The sequence below is a fragment of the Ursus maritimus genome, unplaced genomic scaffold, assembly GCF_017311325.1.
Source record: "Ursus maritimus isolate PB19 unplaced genomic scaffold, ASM1731132v1 scaffold_19, whole genome shotgun sequence".
In the NCBI taxonomy this organism is placed as follows: Eukaryota; Metazoa; Chordata; class Mammalia; order Carnivora; family Ursidae; genus Ursus; species Ursus maritimus.
In genome coordinates, this window is record NW_024424341.1 from 34448378 (window position 1) to 34473844 (window position 25467).

At 41.5% G+C, this 25467-nt stretch overlaps 1 protein-coding gene and 1 long non-coding RNA gene across 2 annotated transcripts; both read right to left on the reverse strand.

The window, feature by feature from the left end:
- Nucleotides 1–5283: 5283 nt before the first annotated feature.
- MPHOSPH6 (M-phase phosphoprotein 6) lies at nt 5284–25467 on the reverse strand. The gene is made up of 5 exons (XM_008689751.2): nt 25332–25467; nt 21125–21237; nt 9234–9324; nt 6628–6722; nt 5284–5984 (listed from the first exon to the last, which is right to left on the reverse strand). Exons 1-5 carry the CDS (start codon nt 25458–25460, stop codon nt 5849–5851), a joined length of 564 nt encoding a protein of 187 aa, XP_008687973.2. The 5' UTR covers nt 25461–25467; the 3' UTR covers nt 5284–5848.
- Nucleotides 14158–17093, reverse strand: LOC121103447. Its single transcript, XR_005835660.1, has 2 exons — nt 16380–17093; nt 14158–14821 (listed from the first exon to the last, which is right to left on the reverse strand). It is a non-coding gene; the product is annotated as an uncharacterized LOC121103447 (long non-coding RNA).

Consider the following 25467-nt stretch of genomic DNA (forward strand, 5'->3'; position numbering starts at 1 on the left):
TCTTAAAGAAATATCAACCAGTCACAATATATAGACATACCTATCAGCCATCTATCAGTCATCATCTGCCTGCCTGCCTGTGTATCTATACTTACCTTATCAATAATACTTGTTTACACACCTGGTTCAGAGATACTGTCTTACTTTGAGTTCTCCAGAAGCAGACCCTTGATTGAGGATTCAAGTGCAAGCAGTTTATTTTGGAGGTGCAGGAAACCCGTGTAGGAGAGTGAGGAGAGAGGAAAACAGCCAATTAGCTGCCTAACCAAACAAGTCAGCACTGAGGGCAACTGGAGCTCAACTGCGGGGAAAAAAATCTCTAAAACGGTGTTAAACACATACCTCCAGAGGGTCCCTCCTGAGTGGTGACGGGGTGTTTTGATACTAACTCTGAACAGTGACTGGTGGAGGCTGCTCCGAGAAGAAGCAGTCCCTGGCACTTCGAGCGTGCTGTGCCCAGGCAGAACACCAGACAGCATTTTCCTACAACTTTGGGAAAGTCCCACGGAGAAGTGGATCCAGTTGGCTGGAGCACCATGAAGTGGGGATGTAAGGGAAATGGGCAAGGCACCAAGAGTATCTGCCCCAGCGTGCACCTTACACCATCTCGACCTGCTTGTGTTTTGCATTTGTGCCCTCCGTCCAGTCAGTGCTTCTTCAAAGGTGGTGGCGAGTCACAGTGTAAAAAATAAAAACTCACAGCTGGAGGATTAGTGAGACAAATGACAGTCCTTGCTGCATTATTTCTCTCTCCTACCACTCATTCCAGCGTCCTTTCCCTTGTCAGCACTTGTGGTGATCTAGGTTGCCTTTCCAGGGAGGTAACTCAGAGCTTCATGTCTGGAAACTGCAAACCTTTGGTTACCGTGCCCTGGTGAGGTGACAGTGCGTCCAACGCCAATTTTTTGTTTTCCCTGGACATGGAGACACTAAGAGGAGTCCCAGTGAGTTCCTGGAGTACCATACATACTCCTGTCTGTCCCCATTCTTCAGCAGCAACCTTAGACTCCTGTGGGATAGTCCTTGAGAATTACTCCTGCTGGTAGAGTGACTCTTTCCTTTGCCTGCTGGCCTTGTTCTGTACTTACCCTCCTCGTGATGACGTGAGGTGACATGCCTACATGATGAGATGGAATGAGGAGAGGCACTTGTGACGTATTGCTGGGCTGCTACTGACCTTCTGACCATACATCAGAAGGAGGATTATCTGCTTCTGGACTGCCACTGACTACAGGTAACTGAAGGAAGCATAGCCCCAGTATCTGTGCTGACTAAAAAGGATTTGTCATAGTGGTTGACAGAGTGTTGAAACAAAACAGACCTATGTGGTGGAGATTTAGCGGTCCCAAACTTTTAAAGGAGTTCCTTTTAGAATCTTCAGCTTGAAGCTAATCTCTCCCTGGTCCTCCTCGTGGGTAAGTTCAGTAAAGAGCTTTCCATTTTTCCTCCTCCCTTCCTTTCTTAAGAGTGAAAGTATTTACCATTCATCCAGGAAATGAAGAGTGAGTTTATATTAGAATTTTTATACTCGGAGTTGATTTAATATGAATTGGAGTTTTTGGAATAAGACAATAATAATTCTTTTTTATTTATTTACTTATTTTTTATTTTTAGGTAATCACCACACCCAACACGGCGCTCAAACTCACAACCCTGAGATCAAGAGTTGTATGCTCTACTGGCTGAATCAGCCGGGCGCCCCTAATTCTAACACTTTTAAGTATTAAAGCCAATAAGCTTCTGGTGTGCATAGTTCATATTCATATGAAAGCTTTTCTTAGCTTCCTAATTATTACTTCTTCCCACCTTTGAAATCGCTGATGTCTACTTAGTGACCTTGTTTTTTGCGATCTCTTCATCTATGAGAAGCAAGCGCAGGGAGACTTCAAGCATTTCTGTTTTGCTCTTCTGCTCTTAGGTATAAAGTATGGAAATACTTAATTTCTCATTTGAAAATTGCTGTCAATTCATGAGTGCTGGAGGGTGTTTTGAAGCCCTCTGCTATCACCCAGCTGTCTCTGCCCCAACATTAGGATAAATGTCCTGGCCTTTCTTTTTCCATTGCGGCTCCTGACCCAGTGGGACCTGCTTGATTCCTGCTGGAGGCCTTCAGATGCTCCTGCCACTTTTGGTAGTGATGATAGTAGCAACCTCAGAATTGTGCACTTGACCATTTGGACTGTCATTTCTAAAAATCCATTGGAATGTCAACTTTCCAGAATCAAGGGGATCCAAGCCTTAATCTGTTCAGCAATTCTTCTGAAGGCAGCTGCAGTGTTACCACAGTCCTGAGTTGGGATGGGCCAGCCAGCAACCTAACATTCTGGCATTATTTTCTTCCCTTGAAATTTCTCTCCAGCAATATCTACATTGTAATTTATCCCATTTGAGGGATTTCACCTGGCTAATTTCGAGAAACTTTTTTTCCTCCTTCCAAATCTTGTCATCCAATTCACAAGGGCAGGGGTGGGGGAGGCAGGGCAGGGAATCACAGGTATTCAAAAAAATCTTCCCAAACTCACTAGCAGCCAGAGAAATGCAAACAAACGCTGAGATGCCACACTTGTGCATGTAGGAGTGGCGAATGTTTTAAAGTTGGTATTTCAGTAGGCATTGCTACAAGGCAAACTACCCCCAAACTTAGCGACAACGCCCTTAAGATTCTTGGAATCTCCTATAACAAAGAGGGTCTAGGAGATGCACACTCCTGGTATCTTCGGACATCTCAAAATCAGAAAATGGTTTCATAGGTGCACCTTGAATTTGAGGGCTTACTTCAAAATTTACCCTGAGACTGAATTTTATTGACAACACTCCAGATTTGATCTCTACAGGTCCTTATTTTGAGAACTGTTTGCTTGCTAGGAAAGACCAGCCTGCCTCTCAACATTTCTCTAAACTGCTACATTACTAAACGGTTCCTTCTATCGTTTATCTCTGTCTTGTACTTTACCAGAGGCAGCCCAGAAGCAGCCATTTGTCCCTTTTAAGGTGCTTCCTGCCAATTTCCCTGGCCAGATCTTACCAAATGTGGCGAGTCCTGGAGTTCATTTCTGGGAAGAACCAGCCTCGGATGCTTTGCATCTTACATTTGACAATAATGAGCAGAATTTGGTACCTGGATTAAATAAGAAGGGAGCAAGCGGTTCATCGCAAACTAAGGGTTTTATAGTGAAGATCTCCTGGGGAAAATAGTGTATTCTACTTCATTAGTCTTAGGGCTTGAATATTTTGAGTTTGTGAATATATGCCTGCAGATAGAATTATCTTGCAAAATCTTTGAGGAGTCCAATATGTGTTAGGTGGATTCTCAGAAGAGTCACTAAAAATGTTTATATGAGGTTGGATAAATAGGAGAAAATTTTCATTCAATTCACTGTTATCTATGAAACACCCTTCTTTTTTTTTTTTTTTTTTTTTTTATAAATCCCTGCATGAGGAATGTGGGGTTGGAACCAGACAAAGTGTGAGGCATAGTCCCTGCTTTCAAATTAGGTAGTATTTTATAGAATGATCTAAATGAGTATGTGGTTACATACTGTTATATTTCAAGTGAGCACTCATTAAATAATTGCTTTTTCAATTTTTTCTTCTACCATAGATTCACATGTACATTCTTTCTTAATATTGGATTACTAATACTGAGAATACCCTATTTACAAAATTAGCCTTTTGTGTTATAAACTGATGGTTAATGTGAATTTAACTCATATCATCTGTAAAAAGCAAGATTATAAAAAAGGAAATAATTAAAAATGTAGTACAGTAATACTATGTATAGGTAGTATAGTAGGATTCTGAAAGATTCTGTTTGGAAAAAAGTATGGTCGTATTTTGGGGCCAGGCTATTTCCTGCCTATTTCCCAATTCTATTCTTCTGCTTCTCTACAGGGTGACATCAGAGAGCAAGCATGGGTTTTGTCAGTAGATCTGGATTTGAATCCTGGATCTAGCACATAAAAGCTGTGCGGCAGTCGGTGAGTCACTGAAGGTCTCTGTAACTCAGTTTCTTCATGGGTAAAGCAGAGATGGTAACTTTACAACCCCTGCCACAATTCAGTGCCTGGCCAAGTGTAAGAACTCAGTGTGTGTTAAACAAATGAATGTCAGAGCTGTTGCTGGCATATGGCTAACATTTAAGGGCAGATCCCCTCCAGAGGCAGGGTTGTCACAGTGGTTATTCATTTGGAGAACATTCACCAGAACTGCTTCCACCTTGCTTTATTTTCCTCTGGGTAACATCTTGGTCCAACCGCTGTCAGCTCCCTTCGTGTTTAAGTGCCTGATATGATCTCCAATGATCAAGCATGGGTTTCTGCTTCATGCTCTTGATGGAGTTCAGGTTTTCTGATACTACTGCATCTGGAATCCCGATACCGTGGAATTCAGGTCTGTGGGTTGAACTGCAGACTTGACTTGTTCCTATGTTATTCTCCATTTTTGACTTGTGGCCAATCCCATGAAGTTAAATGAGAATTGGAGGCAGGAGCAGAGACGTATCAGGTTTGAGGACAGAATCCATTTGACACAGATGTTATATATGCTAAAGTGACCAACCGACTGTCAGGGACAATAATTAGGGCAGAGGTCAGACAACGGGATGTGGGTGTGAGAGCCTGCTGTGGGTGGGAGAGAAGTCACAGTAAGTCATAGCCTGCCAATATTTGTCAGATTATATCCTCTTTACTACCTGAATGGTCTTGTTTGATTCTGCTGCAATTTTGCAACAATACAGGGTTACCCCTGCTACTCCTGGGCAGGCAGAGTTTTTTTCCCATCCAGACAATGCTGATGGAAGAGATACTAGCAGGAGATACCATTCAGATTAAATATGCCTTAGGGAAAACAGTGTGACTTTGCAAATCTGGGCACTCCTACTTCATAATGAGTATCCTAAAACCCAGTGCACTTTCTCTCCTGGGACCAGTAAAAACATAGGGCCCCAAGGAAAAGCAGCAAAATATGGAAAGAAACTCTAGGATATACAAGGGAGCTGCTGACTTAGAAATGGTGACTTCTTCGTGCAAATGATTTCTTTGTCCAAACAGAACTAAACAGGGTACACTTATGGGTTAATGACTTTCATAATGATTAAAATAAGAAACTGATGATTGTTTTTGACCCATTAAAGCCAATTTCTTATGGTTCAACTTAAGACATTACCATATTCTCAATTAATGACTGTTTTTTTAAAGTTAGCATTTGGATAAAAGTTCCATTACTGAATTGGACAAATACTATTATTTGAAAGTGTAAGAGAATAGAAAAAGTATAGGAATAATATTTATTACAGAACAATTTTTATTAATAAAAGCTTTCAACAAAAACCCATAATTCCACAAACTAACAGAGACTTGGAAGCATGCAAGTACTTCAGGCTGGAGAGGCATGTTTGTTCTTGACGAATTTATATATGATAAGTCCTCATGACATCCAATTAAAAAATGTATGGATAAATTGGCTTGGCATGATTAATAATTTAAAGTAAAATACAGACATAAGGGCAACTTAAACGTTGGTTTAATTTATGTGTGTCAATTCAAGGTCAGCGACTAGAAAGCCCTATTAATAAGAAATCTGAGGTCAAAAAGATCTTTAGGAAGCAACCACATACCTCTGTATATTTGAAGATCGAGGGCTAAAAATCCATTCCTGATGAACACCATTAAGCAAAGGATGTATAACATCCACGACACATCTGTTTCAAAAATGGCATATTTCCAAAATTATCCATTTCTTTACAAATAAACATTATTGTATTAGTAACTACAGAGAAGCCTTCAGAATGATGTTCACAATATGCTAACTCTCACGAGGCTTCCCCGAGCTCTGTCTCAAAGCATCCACTTTAATCCTGGGGCTTTAGAAACATCTTCTTTACTTTAACTGTTGGTTTGATGTGTCCATTTTCATCTTCTTCATAGTTGGCACGGTCTCTTTTTTTGGCAAACTTTTTCCCAATTGTCCCCACCAAGGTCTCATATCTGTTAAGACGGTATGCAGCACAAGTTTAATTAAACAAACAAAAAACAAGGGAAGAGTCAAGTCTTGTCAAGACTATCAAACCAAAAAGGCAACAAGAAATATCAAAATGATGATTAAAAGAAACTGATTTAAAATTTAAGAACTTTTCAATGGGGGCGCCTGGGTGGCACAGCGGTTAAGCATCTTCCTTCGGCTCAGGGCGTGATCCTGGCGCTATGGGATCGAGCCCCACATCAGGCTCCTCCACTATGAGCCTGCTTCTTCCTCTCCCACTCCCCCTGCTTGTGTTCCCTCTCTCACTGGCTGTTTCTATCTCTGTCAAATAAACAAATAAAATCTTAAAAAAAAAAAAAGAACTTTTCTATGAATGATTAAATTCTTCACTGTTTTGTTTTTGCAGTATTCTAAATAAACTGAGACGTGTATCTTAAAATATGTATTAGAAGCAGAGCAGCATTGGACAAGAGCTCTCAACTGCCAGCCTCTGACAGGTATGAACTGCCCCCAGCCCAATTTAGAGAAAGCAGAAAGTCATTTTCCCGCTGGGGCACTCCATAGAAGACTGTGGGGAAGAGGAGCGCCCATGTAAGAGCCAGTGAATGCTGGGCCCAGATTATAACATGGTTTTGAGGTGACTGTTACCTTCTGGCCATTTCTTCATCTGACACATCGAGCTCCACTGCTTCACCTTCAACTTCTTCAACTTTGTTCTTAGCATTCATCTGGAGCATTAATTTCTGAAAAATATAACAGCGCTTTCAGGGCTGGACCAGGCTTATTGAAGAAACTGGTATCAAATGTATTTGAAGGTAGAGAAACAGAAGTCACAATCTAGAGGACTAAACAAAATTTATGAAGGGGTTCTCTGTAATACCTTCCTCCACAATGTGCCAACAAAAGTCAGCTGTGAATGGAAAAAATAGTAAGACAAAGCCCCACTAGATTAGACTTCCTATTAATGAATTTAAATTGTATTTTAGATCATAAATCTTATTTGTTACTTACATCTGAAGCAGGCACACTGCTAACACACTCTAGTGAGTGGGGGAAATAAAAATCAAACTTTCAGATTTCCTCCAAATTTCCCACCTTTGAGCCAAATGGAAGAAAACTACACCCAAGAATGATACTAAATGCAGTTTTTGGTGGTGGTGGAAGGGGGGTGGCAAATTACAGGATGGACGGGCTGGGAGGCTGGCTTTGACCTTATGGGGAGGACCGGCTTCATTCCACAACATGAGGGTGGATAAAGCATTCTACACGATGTCCATGTGCCACATTCTCACCTCCATTTCTTTTTCTCACATTATTAACCCTTTCTTGATCATTACCCCCTGACAAAAAAATTTTTTTTTAATGTACAATACCTTCTTTTTTAGCAAAGGCAGGATGAGGAAGGGAAAGCAGAAGAGAAACCAGTTTCAATTAGCTTTTCCAACACTTAAAGGACTGAAGAGAAAATAATTCTAGGAATACAAGCTCTGTGAGGGCACAGAATTCTGTTTCCTGCTGCATTTCCAGTGCCTCAAGAGGGCTGATGAACCTCAGGTACAGAATAAGTATTTATTGAATGAATAAACTCCATGCTGGGTGTCACTAAAAACACATTCAATATTAAAAACACGTTCTAGGGGCTCCTGGGTGGCTCAGTCAGTTAAGTATCCAACTCTTGATTTTGGCTCAGGTCATGATCTCAGGGTCCTGGGATTAGGCCTGTGCTGGGCTCTGCGCTCAGTGGGGAGCCTGCTCAAGATTCTTTCTCTCCCTCTCTGTCTGACCCCTCCCCACTCTCTCTCTCTCTCAAATAAATAAATCTTTTAAAAAAGTAGACTTTTATAAAAATGTGTTCTAAGTACATTCTGCTTATAATGAAGTAAGTGCTCTCAAGTTGGTATTTTTTTACAAGGTATACATACATAACCCTTACGTTTCATGACAGCTCAGATCTGCAAGCCAAACAGTTCAAAAGCTTTCCCCAGAGAGAATGTATTCAGTGTTACAGAGCAGCTGCCATGAAAGCCATCTTCTAATAGCCTCCCACATCAGGATCCTTTTCCCACGGTATGGGACATATCCTGGAGTGCTTGCCTGCACCCAGCCCTAGTCCCTGGGCATCACACACTCATCATCTTTGCTCCCCCCCTGACTCCCCCTTCACCCCACTGCCTTCTCTCTTCCTAATCTAAAGCTTTAAGCAGGCTAAGCCGAGGAAAATACCTATTATAAACAAAAACTTTTAGTGTTGACTTTGTGTAAACAGAACACCTTAATTATCATACACCCTCAAAAAAGGGGAAAAAAAAAAAGAGAAAACCCATAATCTTTAAATAAACTCAGGCGATTAACTTGGTTAACTATGATTCTCTATAGGCATCCTCAGAGAAGTGGTTTTCAACCAGGGGTAGTTTTGCTTACCAAGGGACCTTTGGGAATGTCTGGATACATTTTTGGTTGTCACAACTGGGGTGTGTGTGTGTGTGTGCGCACACTACTGGTATCTAGTGGGTAGAGGCCAGGGATGCCCCTGAATACCTAAAAATACACGGGACAGCCCCAGCCACAAAGAATTATCTGGCTCCAGAAGTCAGTGGTGCCAGGGCTGAGAAACCCTGGCTTCAAGTGACAGTTCTAAAATGCAGCGTTATATCATATACCTCCATTTCATTAGTAGAGTACCTGACAGGATGGCTTTCAGTACATGTGCCAGAATTCTAATAAACATTAAACGAAGGTCTGTGCTTCTCTACAAACCTGACCCAGGAAAATTCAAATCAACAGCTCATAAGGTGAATATTTACTTTTCAACAAACTTTCCAAAAGGTTCATTTAAAAATCTACTTACAAGCTTGGATTAAAACCTGCCCATTAAAAAGTCAAATTACTCAATTTTTAAGTCACATTTTCCATTAGAAAAGATACATTTACAGGCGCCAGAAAATAATTTTTCATAATAGCATCATATGAACAAAATCTGGATGTTCCTGTGAAAGAGTTGAGCTGAAACTCTAACACTCGCAGGGCACTGTCAGGGAGCGTGTGCTGCTGTATGAAACCATCTACTGACTCCACCATAAAACCAGGCTGCAAGGGCTGCAATTTCTTTAAATAGCTCCACCGGTATTTCAAGACTTATTATTTTGTATATATGAGAAGAAACGGTACCTGGTGGGAAAAAAACCGAAACCCAATTATTAGCAGAAAGAATTCAATTGGAAAATTTTAAAATTTGAAGCAATTATATTTAATACCTCAACCTCAGGATTAAATCCTCTGAATGACATTCTTCCATAGAGAAGATCTTCACATAACAAGAAACTCTGCTCTTCTATTATGAAACACCTAAGCGGGAAAATAAACCTGTATTAATAGCATGTCTACTTATAACAAAGCGCTGCAAATAAAAGTCAAGATTTCAAATGAAAAATCGATCTCACTTACGGTTCTTAGTAGAATCAAGTAAAAGTAAGGTAAGACTTTGAACACAGGGGTAGAAATAAAAAACTGATTACCTTGGCCGGCAAAGGCATTCGATGACAAGAGCTGGAGGCTGTAGGCACAGCCTCGTCTAAATTACACATTTAATTTGCATAAATGCCTACACAATGGAGAGACCTAGACTATTTATAATAAACCTGGATTTTTCTAAGCTGAAGCAGTTTCCTTGACGTTTACATCTCCCAACCCCACCAATTCTTACTAAGTTCTTATTAAATACTCTGAAATTGGAGTCCCAGACAGCTTTAAAAGAGTGTATTAGCTGGTGCTCTTAGCTGTAAACAACAATGACTGGCTTCAGCAAAGAAGGAATTCATTGAAAGGATACCAGGTATCTCACAGAATCACTGGGAAATCTGGATGAGCAAGAATGGAAACAGGCAGAAATAAGGGTAAGCTAGGTTGTTGCCCCAAAACCAAAACCATGAAAAAAATCTACCCTAGTAAAAATGACTCTGCACCTGAGGGGGCTAAGCTCTGGACAGCAGAGGGCACTGGGAGGCCAGTGTTGCCCTGGAAAGAGGCTGCAGGTGCAACATTTCGGTCCCTAAAGGAAGTCTCCTCTGAGTCACCAGTTTATGACCCCAGTCCCAGGTGAGCATACCTGACCGTAGTCTGAAACCATAAAACCATCAACCGTGAAGCACATTAGGAAAGTAAATACCTGGCCTTTAGGGCTTCTTTGGCAGAAAGGAGGCACTACTTCTTGTGTCAAGATTCACTCATTCACTCACTCAGCCAACACTTACTAAGCCAAACTGTGTGCCAGGCAGTGTTCTAGAAGCTGGAGAGTCAGCCGCAAATAAGGGTCTCTGCTCTCATGGAGGTCACATTCTAGAGTGGTGCCAAATGATAAATAAAAGATTTACTGCACAGTGGGAAAAAAATGAAGCAAGTTATTTCACAACTGGCCATAAGAAAGCAGCTGGTACCAAACTAGTGCTCCTACTGCAGCCAACGATAAAATAGGACTAAGTAGGGAACGATGAACAAATCAAAGCACAGGGTTGTGGTGCCTGAGAGAAAAAAACCAAAGTAAGTTTTCTGAGTGAAGGCAATGGATGTACAACTTCTGACTGGAGGCAACTTTTAAACTGTGGAGCAGGGAGTGGGAGCTGAAACTGAGCCCAGTCTCACCAAACTGAAGAGAGAGACAAACTGAAGTTCAGAGCTGCAGAGGGGGCTGAAGTATATGGGTCAAGATACCAGAGAAAGGGAGATACATATAGAGATTCTGGGACCTGCATACATGGTCCCCTTGAATGTCTGGCCGAATACTAGGCTGTCTATGTGCAGGGCAAGTCCAACAGTGTCAGGGGAAAAAAAACAATTTCCAGAGAACAATTACCTGGTGCATTAGTTTCCTAGGACTGCTGTAAGAAATCACCACAAAATTGGTGGGTCAAAGCAACAGTAATTTATGCTCTCAATTTTGGAAGTCTACAGTCAGTTTCACTGGACAAAATCAAGGTGTTTGCAGAGCTGCGCTCCCTCCAGAGGCTGTAGGAGAGAATTCATTCCTTGCTTCTGCTGACAGCTAGGAGTCCTTGGCTTGTGATTGCATTACCCCAACCTCTCTCTCCATAGTCACACTGCCTTCTCTATCTCCCTTTTATAAAGATAGATGTGATTGTATATACGGTCCACCCAGACAATCCAGAGTAATCTCCCCATCTAAAGATATTTAACTTAGTTACACCAGCAAAGTCAATTTTTGCGATATAAACATAGGTTCCAGCGACAAGGACCTGGATATTATTTGGGGGACCGTCTTCCAGCATACCATATCTGAGAATGAAAATATACCCTAAAACTATACGTTGAACAAATACAAGACCTTGCACAAAGGAGGGAAATGTCTGAGTTGTGTCTATCTAGAGTGGAGCAGCCAAGCTGAATATCCTGCAACAATGAACAGAAAGGTCACACCTCAGGAGTAGGGCACATCTAGGAGAAGTCAAGGCTGTAAAACAGGGACCAAGCTGATTGGCATGCAAATTAACTGCCTAAGGGAAAATTCAACACTTCATTAAGGAAGACAACAAAATCCAGGTACTAAACAATGCCATACATAATGGGAGACACACAATAAAAAGTTGCTAACATGTAAGGTGGCAAGAAAATGTGACCCATAAACAGAGGAAAAACAAATTATTAGAAAAAAAAGATGACGGCATTAATAGAAAAGGACCTTAAAACAGTTATTTTTTTTTAGATGGGGGGAGGAAGGACAGAGGACAGGGGAAGGGGGGAGAGGGGAGAGAGAGAGAAACTTCAGCAGGCTCCATGCCCAGCATAGGGCTCAATTTCACAAGCCTAAGATCATGACCTGAGTTGAAATCAAGAGTTGGACTTTTAACTGAGCCAACCAGGAGCCTCTAAAAACAGTTATAATAAATATGTTCAAGGATTTAAAGGAACACAGGAATGTAATGAAGACACAAATAGGGAACCTGAATTAAAATATGGAAACTATGAAAACTGACCAAATAGAAATTTTACAACAGGAAAAACAGTATCTGAAGTGAAAAATTAGAATAGTCTTGTATCTATTAAAGAAACTGAATTCATTATTAAGAATCTTTCCAGAGAGAAAACTCTAGATCCTGATGGCTTCACTGGTGAATTTTTTAAAAAAAGATTTTATTTATTTATTTGAGAGAGAGAAACAGAGATAGCAACAGAGATAGTGAGAGAGAGCACAAGCAGGGAAGAAGAGGGGGAAGCTGGCTCCCTGCTGAGCAGGGAGCCAGAGGCAGGGCTTGGCCACAGGTCCCTGGAATCATGACCCGAGCCAAAGGCAGACTCTCAACCTACTGAGCCACCCAGGCACCCATTCACTGGTGAATTTTATCAAAAATTTAAGGAAGAAATAATACCAATTTTACTCAAACTAAGAAATGAGGAGGGGACACTTCCCAACTCATGTTACAGCCCAAAATAAAGACATTATAAGAAACCTATAGAATATGCTCTATGAATATGGATATAAAAATAATTACTAAAATATTATCCAATTGTAAGAAATATATATATATATATATATACACACACACACATAAAACATGAATGCCAAGGGGTGTTTCAGAAATGTATGGTTGTTGTGACATTCAAAAATCAAGGTAATTCCCATGTTAACAGAGAAAAGAAGAAAAATCATATGATCATCTCATTAAAAGAGTCGTGACAAAACTCAACATCATTTATGAAAGTCTTCAGGAAACTGAGAAAGGAAAATCTCTCATGCTGATAAAGGACATTTATGAAAACACATGAAAATTTATGAAAAATATTTGACACACAGAGAGAGAGCACAAGAAGGGGGAGCAGCAGGCTCCCTGCTGAGCAGGCAGTACCATGTGGGGGACTCGGTCCCAGGACTCTGGGATCATGACCTGAGCCAAAGGCAGAAGGTCAACGACTGAGCTTCCCAGGGGTCCCAGAAGTATGTAAGTTTTATCTCAAGAAACCACACCAAACCAAACCAAACGCTATACAAACACTGAATTCTAGTTAACGATATGCATGTGCAACTTACTCTGAAATACACTAAAAATAAAATGGATTGACATGTATAGAGGAATGGATAAATATGTAATGTAAGATGCTAGAAAAAAGAACCATCTCATTTTTAAAAACGGGCAAAAGATTTGAATAGGGACTTCACAAAGGGAGATATGGAAATGCCAATAAGCACATAAGAGTTCTTTAACATTATTAGTCACCAGGAAAATGCAAATTAAAAATCATGAGATACCGCTAGGATGACAGAATAGATAAAATTAAAAAGGTAACACCAAATGTTGGAAGGACATGGAAAAATCAGAACTCTTTCTTAGTGAAAGTGTAATAAAACGGAGCAATCACTGTGGAAACCGGCCTGAAAGTTCCTCATAAAGTGAACTATACGCCAACCTTATGACGCAGCAATTCCACTTTTACCGAAGAGAAACTGTAAGCAGAAAGAGTTAAGGGTCCCTCCACAAAAAAAGACAAGACACAGCACGACACCAGAGAAGTCAATTTAGGCCCCCAGTTATTTTCCAGCACTTCTTGCTTGACTTCGTAGGAGGTGTCAGAATCACAAAGAAATGCAAAAACCTCAGTAGTTAAAGATTAAAAAAAAAAAACAAACAAAGAGAAAGCAAAAACTAACATTCTACCATGCCAGGTATCGAATCAGAGACAATAAACCACTGGTAAGACTCCCTGTGCTGTTTCAAAAGTAAGCAAGGCCTTCCATCAGGAGCCCAAGACCCCGCCCCGTCCAGTTTCTGCCAGCTCTAGGAGCACTCCCATTAGCCCCTTCCCCTGGTTGGACAGTTACCTCAGCTTCACTGTAAAGTTAGTCTCCGCCCTCAGAGGAGCACAAGCTTCATTAACATAACAGGATACATACATAGGCATGTTTTTTAAGTATGCCTACACGACCTCCTGTCTTTACACGTGATGACAAAGCTCCCCTTTCTGAATATTCATCCTAACCCTAAATAAAAGAAACCCACTAACCCTCACTTGGGAGAATCATGGCTTTGGAAGGTATTCCCCGTCATCTCTATTTGCGGCAAAACCTTCCCTTTGTGTGACAACTCCACCCAGAGTAGTCCTTATCTGTAACTCAGCAAGGAGTGAACTCACGTTAGTTCAGCTACAAAATGAAAACAGGATTCTATCCGATTCATTCAAATTTTTTTTAATCTAAAGAATTTGTCTTTGGTTGCTGTATGAAAAGTGGTCTGGGCGGGCTTCTTGGGTGGACGACATCTGAGCCAAGTTCAGAAGGCAATGAGGAACACAACATGATGCCTGGGGAGGAACAGTGGGGGACCCGTTAAAGACCCTGAGAACCGAGTGTAAGGGGCCCACCTGAGAAACAGTGTGGAGGCCTCCGTGACCTGGAAGGAGTGACAGAAGGGAACACTGGTAGGAGATCAAAATTATTTTCACGGTGAGACTAAGATGTTGTCTTCTTGGTTGACACACAAAGGGTGCAAAAGCAATTGAGTCAGAGCTCATCTTGGCACGAATGAAGGTAGGGACACCATACATGCTAGTAGTCACTGTTGGTTTTCAAAGTCTTTTTTTAGAAAAGGGAAAGAAGCCAGTAAGAATGTTCTCGATGAGGCAGTAAAAAAAATTAATTTTCATTAATCTCGATCCTTGATTACACTTTTCAAAAATATTCTGCATGCAAAATGGAAAGTACTTCTGCATAGTGAAGCATGATGATCATCTTGAGGAAATGCACTTGTGTAATCGAGTTCTGAGTTGAATTAGCCACTTTTTTCATGGAACATTAGAACTATGGTTATTCAGACTTGGGTACCTGGCAGACATTTTTCTGAAAATAAATCAAATGAACTTGTTACTTCAAAGGAACAACTAACAGTACTTGTTGCCAGTTACAAAATTCAAGCGTTTGAGCAAAAATTAGAATTCTGAATAGCTTGTTTATGTCATCTTCGGCTTGAGAGCTTCTCATACTTAAAAGATTTTTCTGATAAAACCCATGGTAATATTAATGAATATGGTTTTTGATACTATATAAGGAAACGAGTTAACATTTAGAAAATCTATACAACTCGCTGAACTAATATTTTCCAAATGAGAAATACATGATGTTATGAAATCATGCATGGATAAAAGATCTATTCCAAGTGCAAGGCAGACTAATGATTATGAAAAATGTATTGACACTTTGAGATTCCATACTGCAGTTAAAGAAGCTACTAGTTATTGGGTTTTGGAGTAGGGTCAAAAAGTTATCCGAAAAGGCTATTTTAATACCCCCCTTATTAAAAGATTTTATTTATTTGACAGAGAGAGAGAGCAAGAGAGGGAACACGAGCAGGGGGAGTGGGAGAGGAAGAAGCAGGCTTCCTGCTGAGCAGGGAGCCCAATGTGGGGCTCGATCTCAGTACCCAGGGATCATGACCTGAGCTGAAGACAGATGCTTAACGACTGAGCCACCCAGGTGCCCCTACTCTTCCCCTTTCAATTACATCACCTGTGTAAGGGCGGATTTTCTTCATGCGCCTCAACCAAAACAATAGACTACAACAGGCTGCGTGCAGGACTTAAGAGACTCTACCCAGAGAATCAACCCATCTTCTGTTAATGCCAGACATTAGAAGATTCACAAAAATGTAAGATAATGCCATTCTTCTCATGAACATTTTTTGGTCTTAGGAAACAGTTATTTTCCTTCCTTCCTTCCTTCTTTTCCTTCCTTCCTCCCTCCCTCCCACCTTCCCTCCCTCCCTTCTTTCCAAAGATTTTATTTATTTATTTGACACAGAGAAAGAGAGAGAGAGGGAGAGAGCAAACACAAGCAGGGGGAGCAGCAGAGAGAGAAGAAGGCTCCTCACTGAGCAGGGAGCACAATGTGGGGCCCAATGCCAGGACCCTGGGATCATGACCTGAGCCAAAGGCAGATGCTTAACCAACTGGGCCACCCAGGCACCCTGGGAAACAATTATTTTTCATGAAAAATGTGTTATTTATATTAACAACACGAGTCTGCCTTTAAAGCGAGCATTTAAAAAATTTTCTTGTAATTTCTTACACAGTAAATATCGACATGAAAGAAACCACACAAATAGAAGCTCTTCAGGGGTTTAAGTAATTTTATAAAATGAAAAAAGGTTCTTGAGCCCAAAACTTTGAGAACCACTGTTCTTTGGGTTCTTCTTTCCTTGGCTCTCTAGTTCAGCCAGCACCTTCAAGACCCTTTAGGAAACCCCCTCCCTGAGGGCACACATTCTCCAGAACCTTCTTCCTTTTCCATAAACGTGGGATTCCCTCTCAGTTGCCTAATCTGCAGCTGATAAAACCTCATCCCTCTCCCAAATCCATCACCCCTCAGGAAAGCACCACAACTACACATTTTATGCACTCACTTAAGACAAAAGACAGATCCAGAGGCTAGGAATGGATGCACAGTAGGACCACACTCCCGTCAGAGGGCTTTCCCAGAGGTTTCCACTGACACAATAATATAAAAAGGAGCACAGGTATTTCGTTATCTATAAGCAATTTCAATAATTAGGAAAATTAATTAAATACAGAGTTAGCAAAACACTAAATATTCTAAAACTTAACTGTAAGCATTACATATTTTAATATCCTTATTTCTGTTAATAAGGATCCATAATTTTAGAGCCAAAACACATCCAGGATATTATCTTATTTCATCTATTTTTAAAGATGAGAAGCTACTACTCAAAAAAACAAAAAAAAACCCAAAAAACAAAAAAAACCCAGACTTGTCTTAAAGCCACAAATAACATGCATGGCAAAGCAGGGGAAAAAAAATCACTGTAGGGAAACAATTCTCTATAGGTTTCTTCTGTGAATGAGATACTAACTGCCCTTTTGGTCTGGAACATCTTTTGAGGGATGTGTGAACCACTCTGAAAGGCAGAGCTATTGTCTTCCTTTGGAGCGAAGTGCAGACTTGCTTAATGTCCAATATAAAATGTCTTTCTTGGGGGCTCCGGGCAAGTCAGCTTGCAGTCCAGTATTAAAGATACAGGTTTCCAGGGTGCCTAGGTGGCTCAGTCGTTAAGCCTCTGCCTTCGGCTCAGAGCGAGATCCTGGCGTTCTGGGATCGAGCCCCGCATCAGGCTCCTCTGCTGGGAGCCTGCTTCTTCCTCTCCCATTCCCACTCCCCCTGCTTGTGTTCCCTCTATCACTGGCTGTCTCTCTCTCACTCAAATAAATAAAATCTTTAAAAAAAAAAAAAAAAAGATACAGGTTTCCTAAACTGAAGACTGCTCAGCTGTGACACAAACCTATTATGGGCCACACATACAGGTGGGCCTCGCCACATCATCCCCCATAAAATTTGAGGGACGAGGGGGAAATGATGCCAAAGAGCTGCTCATACTGTCTGCTGTGGTGTGAGGAATGAAGTCCTGTGTCTGACCCAAAAGTCTTGTACCTTCCACCATGAAACCGTGGCCCACTAACCTGTTCATTTACAAGTAGGGTACAGTCTCAGATCTCACAATTCCTGACATTCATTAGGCCACAATATGCAAGCACAAGAAGATGGTAGCCAAATATACTTTTAAAGCAACATCCTATGGCAAAAAAGCAATTAAACTGGCTATTGTCTGGACGGGAGCACATTCTTTGGAGAAAAAGAATGTGGCAAAAATACCACACAATCTTTGATCTGGTAAATTCTACTTGCAGGAATTTATACCAAGCATTTTCTATCAGGTTCCCTGGAAACAGGCTTTGAGACAGGATTGTGCGCATAAGTATTGTCGGCCAGTGCTATTTGGGAGATGCCCCTCTATGGAAATGAGGACAGCAGGACTGGGCGGGAGGAGGTGACTTGCAATGTGGCTACACTAAAGCCTCAGCCTCTATGAGGAGCTCTGGGGGGTGGGGGGCAGGGTTCAGAAGGCCCTGCTGGTGTTCCCAGTTGAGGCAAAGCAGTTCCTCACCCCCCTCACTGCTCAGGCACTGGCTAGTGGTAGCCTCTCAGGGGAGCTGTGGACTGAACAGCCCTAATGTCCTCACTGAATTACAAGGTGATATGGCTGACATCACAGATGGCAACCTCTAGACTTCCAGAGCACATACACTGCAAAGCCTCCAATTTCAAAAAGAGCAGTAACCTTCTGGAATAATTCAGATGATACTACCAAGGAAAAACTTGCAAATACAAAAGAGCAGGAAGGAATGGGTGAATTTAATAATATTCAAGTATAAGGCAGTACACATGCCAGCAGTGTTTATTGCACTTTGTGCCTGACATGTTGTGGTAAGGGCGTCACATACCTTAGCTTATTTACATCTCGAAATGTATGTGATAGACACTGTCATCGTACCCAATACACAGAGGACAAAAGAGGAGATACACACCTTGCCCAAGGTCACAAGTAAGCAAGTGGCAGAGCTGGGCATCAAACACAGATCTGCCCGATTCCGGAGCCCATGCACTTAATTAACCAATCCATGCCAATGGCTCCCTATTTGGGGTATTAAAAACCACACATCCTGAAGACATACCATCCATTTTTCTCTCCAGATTTACTTCTCATTATTTCCCCCCACTCTGTATCCTGGGACGCTGATTTGAATGTTATACGTGGAAGGGGTCCTTTGCAGTCTGGAACCAGGCTTCCTTCCTGTGGGATTACCTCAGGGTGGCTATGCCCTCTTAGGAATAGCAGCTCTTGTAAGATGTCTTCAGATTCAGTAACCACTCCCTCCCCTTGACCCTCTGGGCCTGGAGTGGAAATTGCTCCCACCACACAAGCTATGGGGTATGCACTGTCCTTGGTGGCTTCCCTGTGCCCTACTCTGTTATACTCTCAAATTACCCAATTTGACAGTGTCACCTTTTCCTGCCAACGACTTAAACCTAATATACACATCTATACACAAACAGGCACTGAATGGTGGCAAAGGTTTATTATTTACTGCTAGGGTCAGACCCTATACAGTACAACATACGTATTACAAATACATATGTTGAAATCTTAACTCCCATAGATGATGGTATTTGGAGACGAGGCCTTTGGGAGGTGGCTGAAGTCAGGCAGGTGGGGCCCTCATAAACGGGATTATCATTTTACAAAAGAGACTCCACAGACTTCCCTAGACCTGGGGCACCTGGGTGGCACAGTCGGTTAAGCCTCTGACTCTTGGTTTCAGCTTAGGTTGTGATCTTGGCATCACGGAGATGGAGCCCTGAATTGGCTCCACACTTAGCATTGAGTCTGCCTGAAACTCTCCCTCTGCCCCTAACACCCCACTTCCCACCCCACTCACTCTCTCAAATAAATAAATAAATAAATAAATCTTAAAAAGAAAAGAAAAGAAAAGAAAAGAAAAGAAAAGAAAAGAAAAAGAAGCCCCTAGCCCCTTTCACCAGGTGAGGACCCAGTGAGAAGGTGCTGGTTATGAACCAGGGAGATGGCCGTATCATAAAAACATGACCTGGGTAGCGCCTCAATTTTAGATTTCCAGCCTAGAGAACTATGAGAAATAAACTTGTTCTTTTTTAAAAAAATTGATATTATTTATTTTTATTTGTCAGAGAGAGACCAAGAGAGAAAAAGCCTGCACAAGCAGGGGGAGTGGCAGGCAGAGAGGGAAGCAGGCTCCCCGTGGAGCAAGGCAGCGATGCTGGACTCCATCCCAGGACCCTGGGATCATGACCTGAGCTGAAGGCAGAGTGCTTAACTGACTGAATCACCCAGGCGACCCTCTGTTCTTTATAAGCTACGAATTCTGTGGTATTTTGTTATAGTAGCCCAAAAGGATGGAGACATTTGCCTCCTAGGAAAGGAATCTAAAGGTCATTTTTCTGGGAATATGTTATGTTGGGGGGAAAAATACTGAAAACAAGACAGAAACCATCCTGTCCCTCAATAAAAGTAAAAAAAAAAAAATCTGGAATACTTTGTGCAAGATTAGTCAAGGCATAAAATTAAATTATAGCTCCTTACCAATAATGGTCCCTTCCTACACCATCCTGCCCCCAAATCCACACCGTCTCTGTCATTGTCTTCCCCTTCCTCATGGCCACCTTGCTTCCTTGGAGAAGCAACAGAGAAAAGCACACAGAGAAGCAAGCAGAGAAGCAAGCAGAGAAAACAAAGTACCTTCCTTCCAGAAAAGATCCAGAGAAGGTCAGCCAAATGAACAAGGGAATACAACATGTTAAACACAAAAAATTAGGTATGGAAAGAAAAAAAAAAACATAAATGTGCCTGAATAAGCAGCATCTTCCACCATCTGACAAAGTTTAAATAAAACTACCATACCACAGAGCTCACTAAGGTAAGAACACCACTGAGGAGACATGATAGCTTTAAGAAGAATTTAGGTAAAAATCAATGGATGATATGAATCTATCACTCCTTTATTCAAAATTATTCTCAAGCACCAACCACGCTTAGAGGTGGAAGACGAACAGTCTAGTATGGTATCCCAGCCTTAGCCGTGACCAGTCGGCTGACTGGGCAAGTTACTCTCTCAAGCTTCAGATTCCTCATCTATAAAACAGATGGAATGACAGTAGCCAGCTCCTAGGTCTGCTCTGAGGATTACATAATTAAGAGATTTAAAGTGCTTAGCTCTCAGTTCCTGGCACATGTTAGACTCAATAAATGTCAGCTAAGATGACTGGTATTAAAAGCAGTAAAAATTAAAAAAAAAAAAAAAGAAAGAAAAAGAAAAAGGAAAAGAAAAGAAACACAGCAAAAACTCTTGACTTGCTTTTAAGAAGCCCAGATTAATGAAGAACGCTATTATTCAAACAAAACTGGAGAGGCCTAAAGTACACACCTTCCAACTTAATCTTCAAACTTCAAACTGTGACAAGGAGCACACCACAGATTCTCATAAAAGCTCCCCAGTTATTACCAGAGATGAGTGGGCTAGATTCCTTTATTCGTTATAGAAAAAGAACAATGGTATCAATGAGGACCAGTAAAAATGTATAAATCCAAGAAGAACTTATATAGATTTAATAATTTTAGAAAATTATTTGCAAAGCTAATTGAAGAAACTGAACAGATATTATTTTACAGGCTTTGTGTCACTGGAATGATGAGTCCCATTTACAGGGATTTCCCTTGAAGGCCCAAAGCATCATTAATATAATTTCTAATTAACCTACTCTTTTTCTTTAAGCTCTGGCAAATCCAAATACCAGTGCTCTTCACTAATGATTTTCTTTTCTTCCTCTTCTAGTTGCTTCTTGGTCTCCGAGTCCAGTCCCCTTTGCATGAACTGTCAAAACAAAACAAAATCAGTGTCAGCAACTAGTTTTCTCAACTTAGAGTTGAAGAAAACTCCAATAACTTTATTCCTCCATGTGCTTCTCTCATTTCTTCAGGAATACCATCTCAGGGGTGAGGGTGGAGGTGCCGGGACCAAAGTGGCTTAGCTCTGCCCTTGAGAACGTCACACCAGGATGGCAGGAGCCCACTAGAGCACATAAAAAGGAATGTGGACTTCCTTCAGAAGACTTCGGAAAGATCTTCGCTATACTTTAGTTTGTCTAATTTAGTAAAAACAAACAATAAAAAACTGTATTTGATAAGCAGCTCATAAATATTTCAGTTTTACATAGTAGCCAGTCTGGAAGGGCTAAGACAAAAGACACAGATCAGGACAGGCAGGTAGAGACGGGAAGTGAGAGCAGAAAGAGGAAAGACTCAGTACTTTCTGAATCTCTTGATGATCCACGAGCCCACTGGTCTTTGTACTTGTTGTTCTTGGTCTGGAATGCCTTTTCTCATGCTCCTCCACCTGGGCAATTCCTAGCCCTTCTGATATATAGGAAAAGCTACTCCATCTCTGTGAAATAATCTCTGACACATTTAAGCCAAATTGGCATGTCCTGGCTTTGCACCATACTCTAGCAATATAAGACAGGGGTACATAGGATCTCCCTGTACGTTTTTTGCAACTTCCTGTGAATCCACCATTATTTTAAATAAAAGGAAATGTTTGCACTCTACCTAAAGTGTTTTATAGTCTTCATCCTTTTATCTGTGTCTATACTCTTACCCAGGAAAGAACTGGCAGTTTCTGGAATGCATAACTTGTACTTCCTAGTCCTTCTGCCTCTGCTACTCAACATCATGTTTCCATTTTCTACCTGGCAAAACATTCACTTGTAAAGGCCCAGAGCACATGTCCTTTGGGCCTTCCCTGACTGTTGTTTGGCTAAGCTCTTCACAGACCTGTTCCCATAAAAGAACATCTTTCCCTACGTCTAAGAGCCTTATAAGCACTGGCTTATTGTTCCTTATGCTTCTTCTGTGTCTCCCAAAAGACAGAGATTCGGAATAGCAGACCATGTCTCTTGCTCATCTTTTATTACTAGTACTCAAGCTGCGGCTGGTATATAAAAGTTCAGTAAAGGTTCTCTGAGGGTGGTTAAGCGTCTGCCTTCTGCTCAGGTCAGTCAGCACTGGGCTCCCTGCTCAGCGGAGAGCCTGTTTCTCCCTCTCCCTCTGCTGCTCTCCCTGCTTGTGCATTCACTCTCTGTCTCTGTCAAATAAATAAATAAAAATCTTAAAAAAATAAATTAAAAAATAAATGTTCTCTGCATGTAAATCCAGACTTCTCTTATTTTTACAGACTCTCTTTCTTGGATGGTTCTCTTTAAACCCAGATGCCTCATTTCATCACTTATATTCTTGGTGATACAACTCACCAATCCTACCCAACTGCCTTTTTATCTCCTATTTTTAGTCAAGTAGGTATTATTTATGGAATATAAAATAGCTATATATGTATGTGTGCGTGCATGTATTATGTACCCATGGGAAGGCTAGAACACCCTGTAGAATATGAATCAAGCAACTCCAGATTTAGGTAGCAATCCAATTCCCTGACTCTACAGGATCTAAGAACTATCTATTAAAGCTTAGTGATTTGCTTTACTCAAAGTGAGGGCCTACAGCAGGTATCACAAATTACAGTCCTTAGGCTGGACATCAATTGTTGTAAATAAAGTTTTTTTTTTAAGATTTTATTTATTTATTTGACAGAGAGACAGCCAGCGAGAAAGGGAACACAAGCTGGGGGAGTGGGAGAGGAAGAAGCAGGCTCCCAGCGGAGGGGCCTGATGTGGGGCTCGATCCCAGAACGCCGGGATCACGCCCTGAGCTGAAGGCAGACGCTTAAAGACTGTGCTACCCAGGGACCCCTTAAATAAAGTTTTATTGGACCAAAGATATGCTCATTTGGTTCTGAGCTACAAAGGCAGAGGTGAGTAGGTGCAATTGTGACAGTATGGCCCACAAGCCTAAAGTATTTATTATCTATCTCTTTACAGAAAGAGTTTACTAACTCTTTTCTTAAGAGCCCCAAAGAGCTAAAATCACAAATAAGTGTCCTCTCTACAATCATTCCATCACACTGACAGAAATAACACCTACATCCTTCACTTTCTACTTGCCATCAGGTTCACTTTCCAGTCCCCAACAAGTGACCAAGTCAGAGGATTTCAGGTACACTTGAAAACAAATGTATTAGTATTAAATCCTCAACTCTTTCATTCTTGCTCTATACTGAGCTCTGGCTGAACAGCTACGCTGGATACAGCAACCTAATGCAGCTGCTCCATTCATTCTCACAGGATACTCCACTCTATCTGTATTTTTATTATCTCCTGCTATCCTGCCAATAAATTCTCGTCAATGACTGAGGCTGCTAACCCAACTAGAAAATCTGTGTAATTTCTCCCCCTCTCCTTTGCTTCCAAAGTCCCGTTGAGTCTTCCCCTCAGTGGGGTAGGGGTTGACACTTTTTTTAAGGTAACTTCTTCCTTCCTCTTTAGTCGGATCTTTGGTCTGAGTCCTAATCACTCAAGCACATCTTCATTTGATGTGCCTGCTTTGTCAATCCACTCTACTTCTCTGATTACAAACCATAAGTCAAAAGAAGAATCTGTTGGGTAAAAATTCAAGTTTTGCTAATATGTATGAAAGAAGTACTTTAGAAACTGTAAGTTATATGATTTACCCTCCATCCTCACTCACCCTATTCATCCCTAGTTACACCCTAGCTCAGCTACAAATCTGGCACAAGCAACATTTACTCTCCAATCTTTCAAAACATTCTTTATGCCTTTCTTCCTTTTTTTCTGGAAATTACTCTCTAACCATGACCTGTTAACACTGTGCTGTAGTGTTCAGCAACAAGCAGTACCAAGTAGCAGTTAAGAGCAGGGGCTTTGGAGCCAGACTGCCTGAGTTTGGTTTTGTCTACTACCACTTGTTAGCTATGTAACTTTGGCCAAGTTACTTAATTGTCTGTCTCAGTGCTTCAGCTGTAAGACAGGTGTAATAACCGTATCTACCTCATAGTGTTATCAGATGGATTTTATGGGCTGATATATGCAAAGCACTTAGAACAGCTGTCTGGAACCTGCCAAAAACTATAAGTGTTTGCTATTATTATTATTATTCAAGTTTTTAAGGCCTGGCTGTTTTCCCTGTTTTAAATCCTGTATTCCTTTTTAAATACCCTTGTCTTTTTTTTTTCACTTTAAAATTATTAAAGTGATTCAGTTTAGAATCTAAAAATCAATTTTGCTTAAAGTCAATGACATTCACCTTAACTGTTCTAATTCTATTCCTACCGCCATTGCGACCAGATCATCAGAACTTCTAGCTTCTGAATGCAATTTTGTCCCTTGTCAGGTCCCTCTTTCATCAATGTATTCTCCACAGGGCAGTTAAAGTAACTTTGAAAATTAAGAAGGACAGCTAAAATGCTGTTAATCCGTGCTCAATCGCTTCCCCATGTTCACAAAGGAAAAAAAAAATCCTTAATCTGGCCCAAAATTCCTCACCTGTTGTGGCCACTGGCTACTTTTCCAGGCCCACTTTTTGCTACTTGCCTTCCAGACATGCTGAATTATCTTTAGTTCTTGGAAATCCCAATGGATTTCTTGGGGTTTGCGTCTTAGACTTCTGAACTCGCTTTTCCCTGGGTTTACCTTGCCATGCGCCCACCCTCCCATCTACCCTTCAATCTCTACTTTAGGGCCACTTCCCGCAGAAGCCAAGTAAGCGCCTGGGGCTTCAGGCGCTCCGAGCATCACCGCACTCAGTGCCACGGCATCCTACTTGCTTACGTGTCTCTCTTTCCTATCCCACCGCGGGCTTTATGAGGGAATCCCCCGGATTCACAATCCAGTTCCTAGTGCCTGAGGCAGAGCAAGCGCTAAACGAATGAATGAATGTCCAAGCTGGTGGCCCTCGTGCCTTTCCTGGTGCCTCCCTTCGTCTGCCGCCGCTGCCCCGGCCAGGTCCGGAAGCCCAGGTACCCCTGTTTCCCCACCCGCCTCCCCGGCGTCCCCGCACCTTCATGCGCAGCAGGTTCTTGGACAATTTCGTCTTGCGCTCGGCCGCCATATTGGCTCCTTCTCGGAGCCGCGATTCACCACCAGCTCCCAATGCGCACGCGCAGTAGTGCGTGCGTCGTGGCGTCATCTCACGC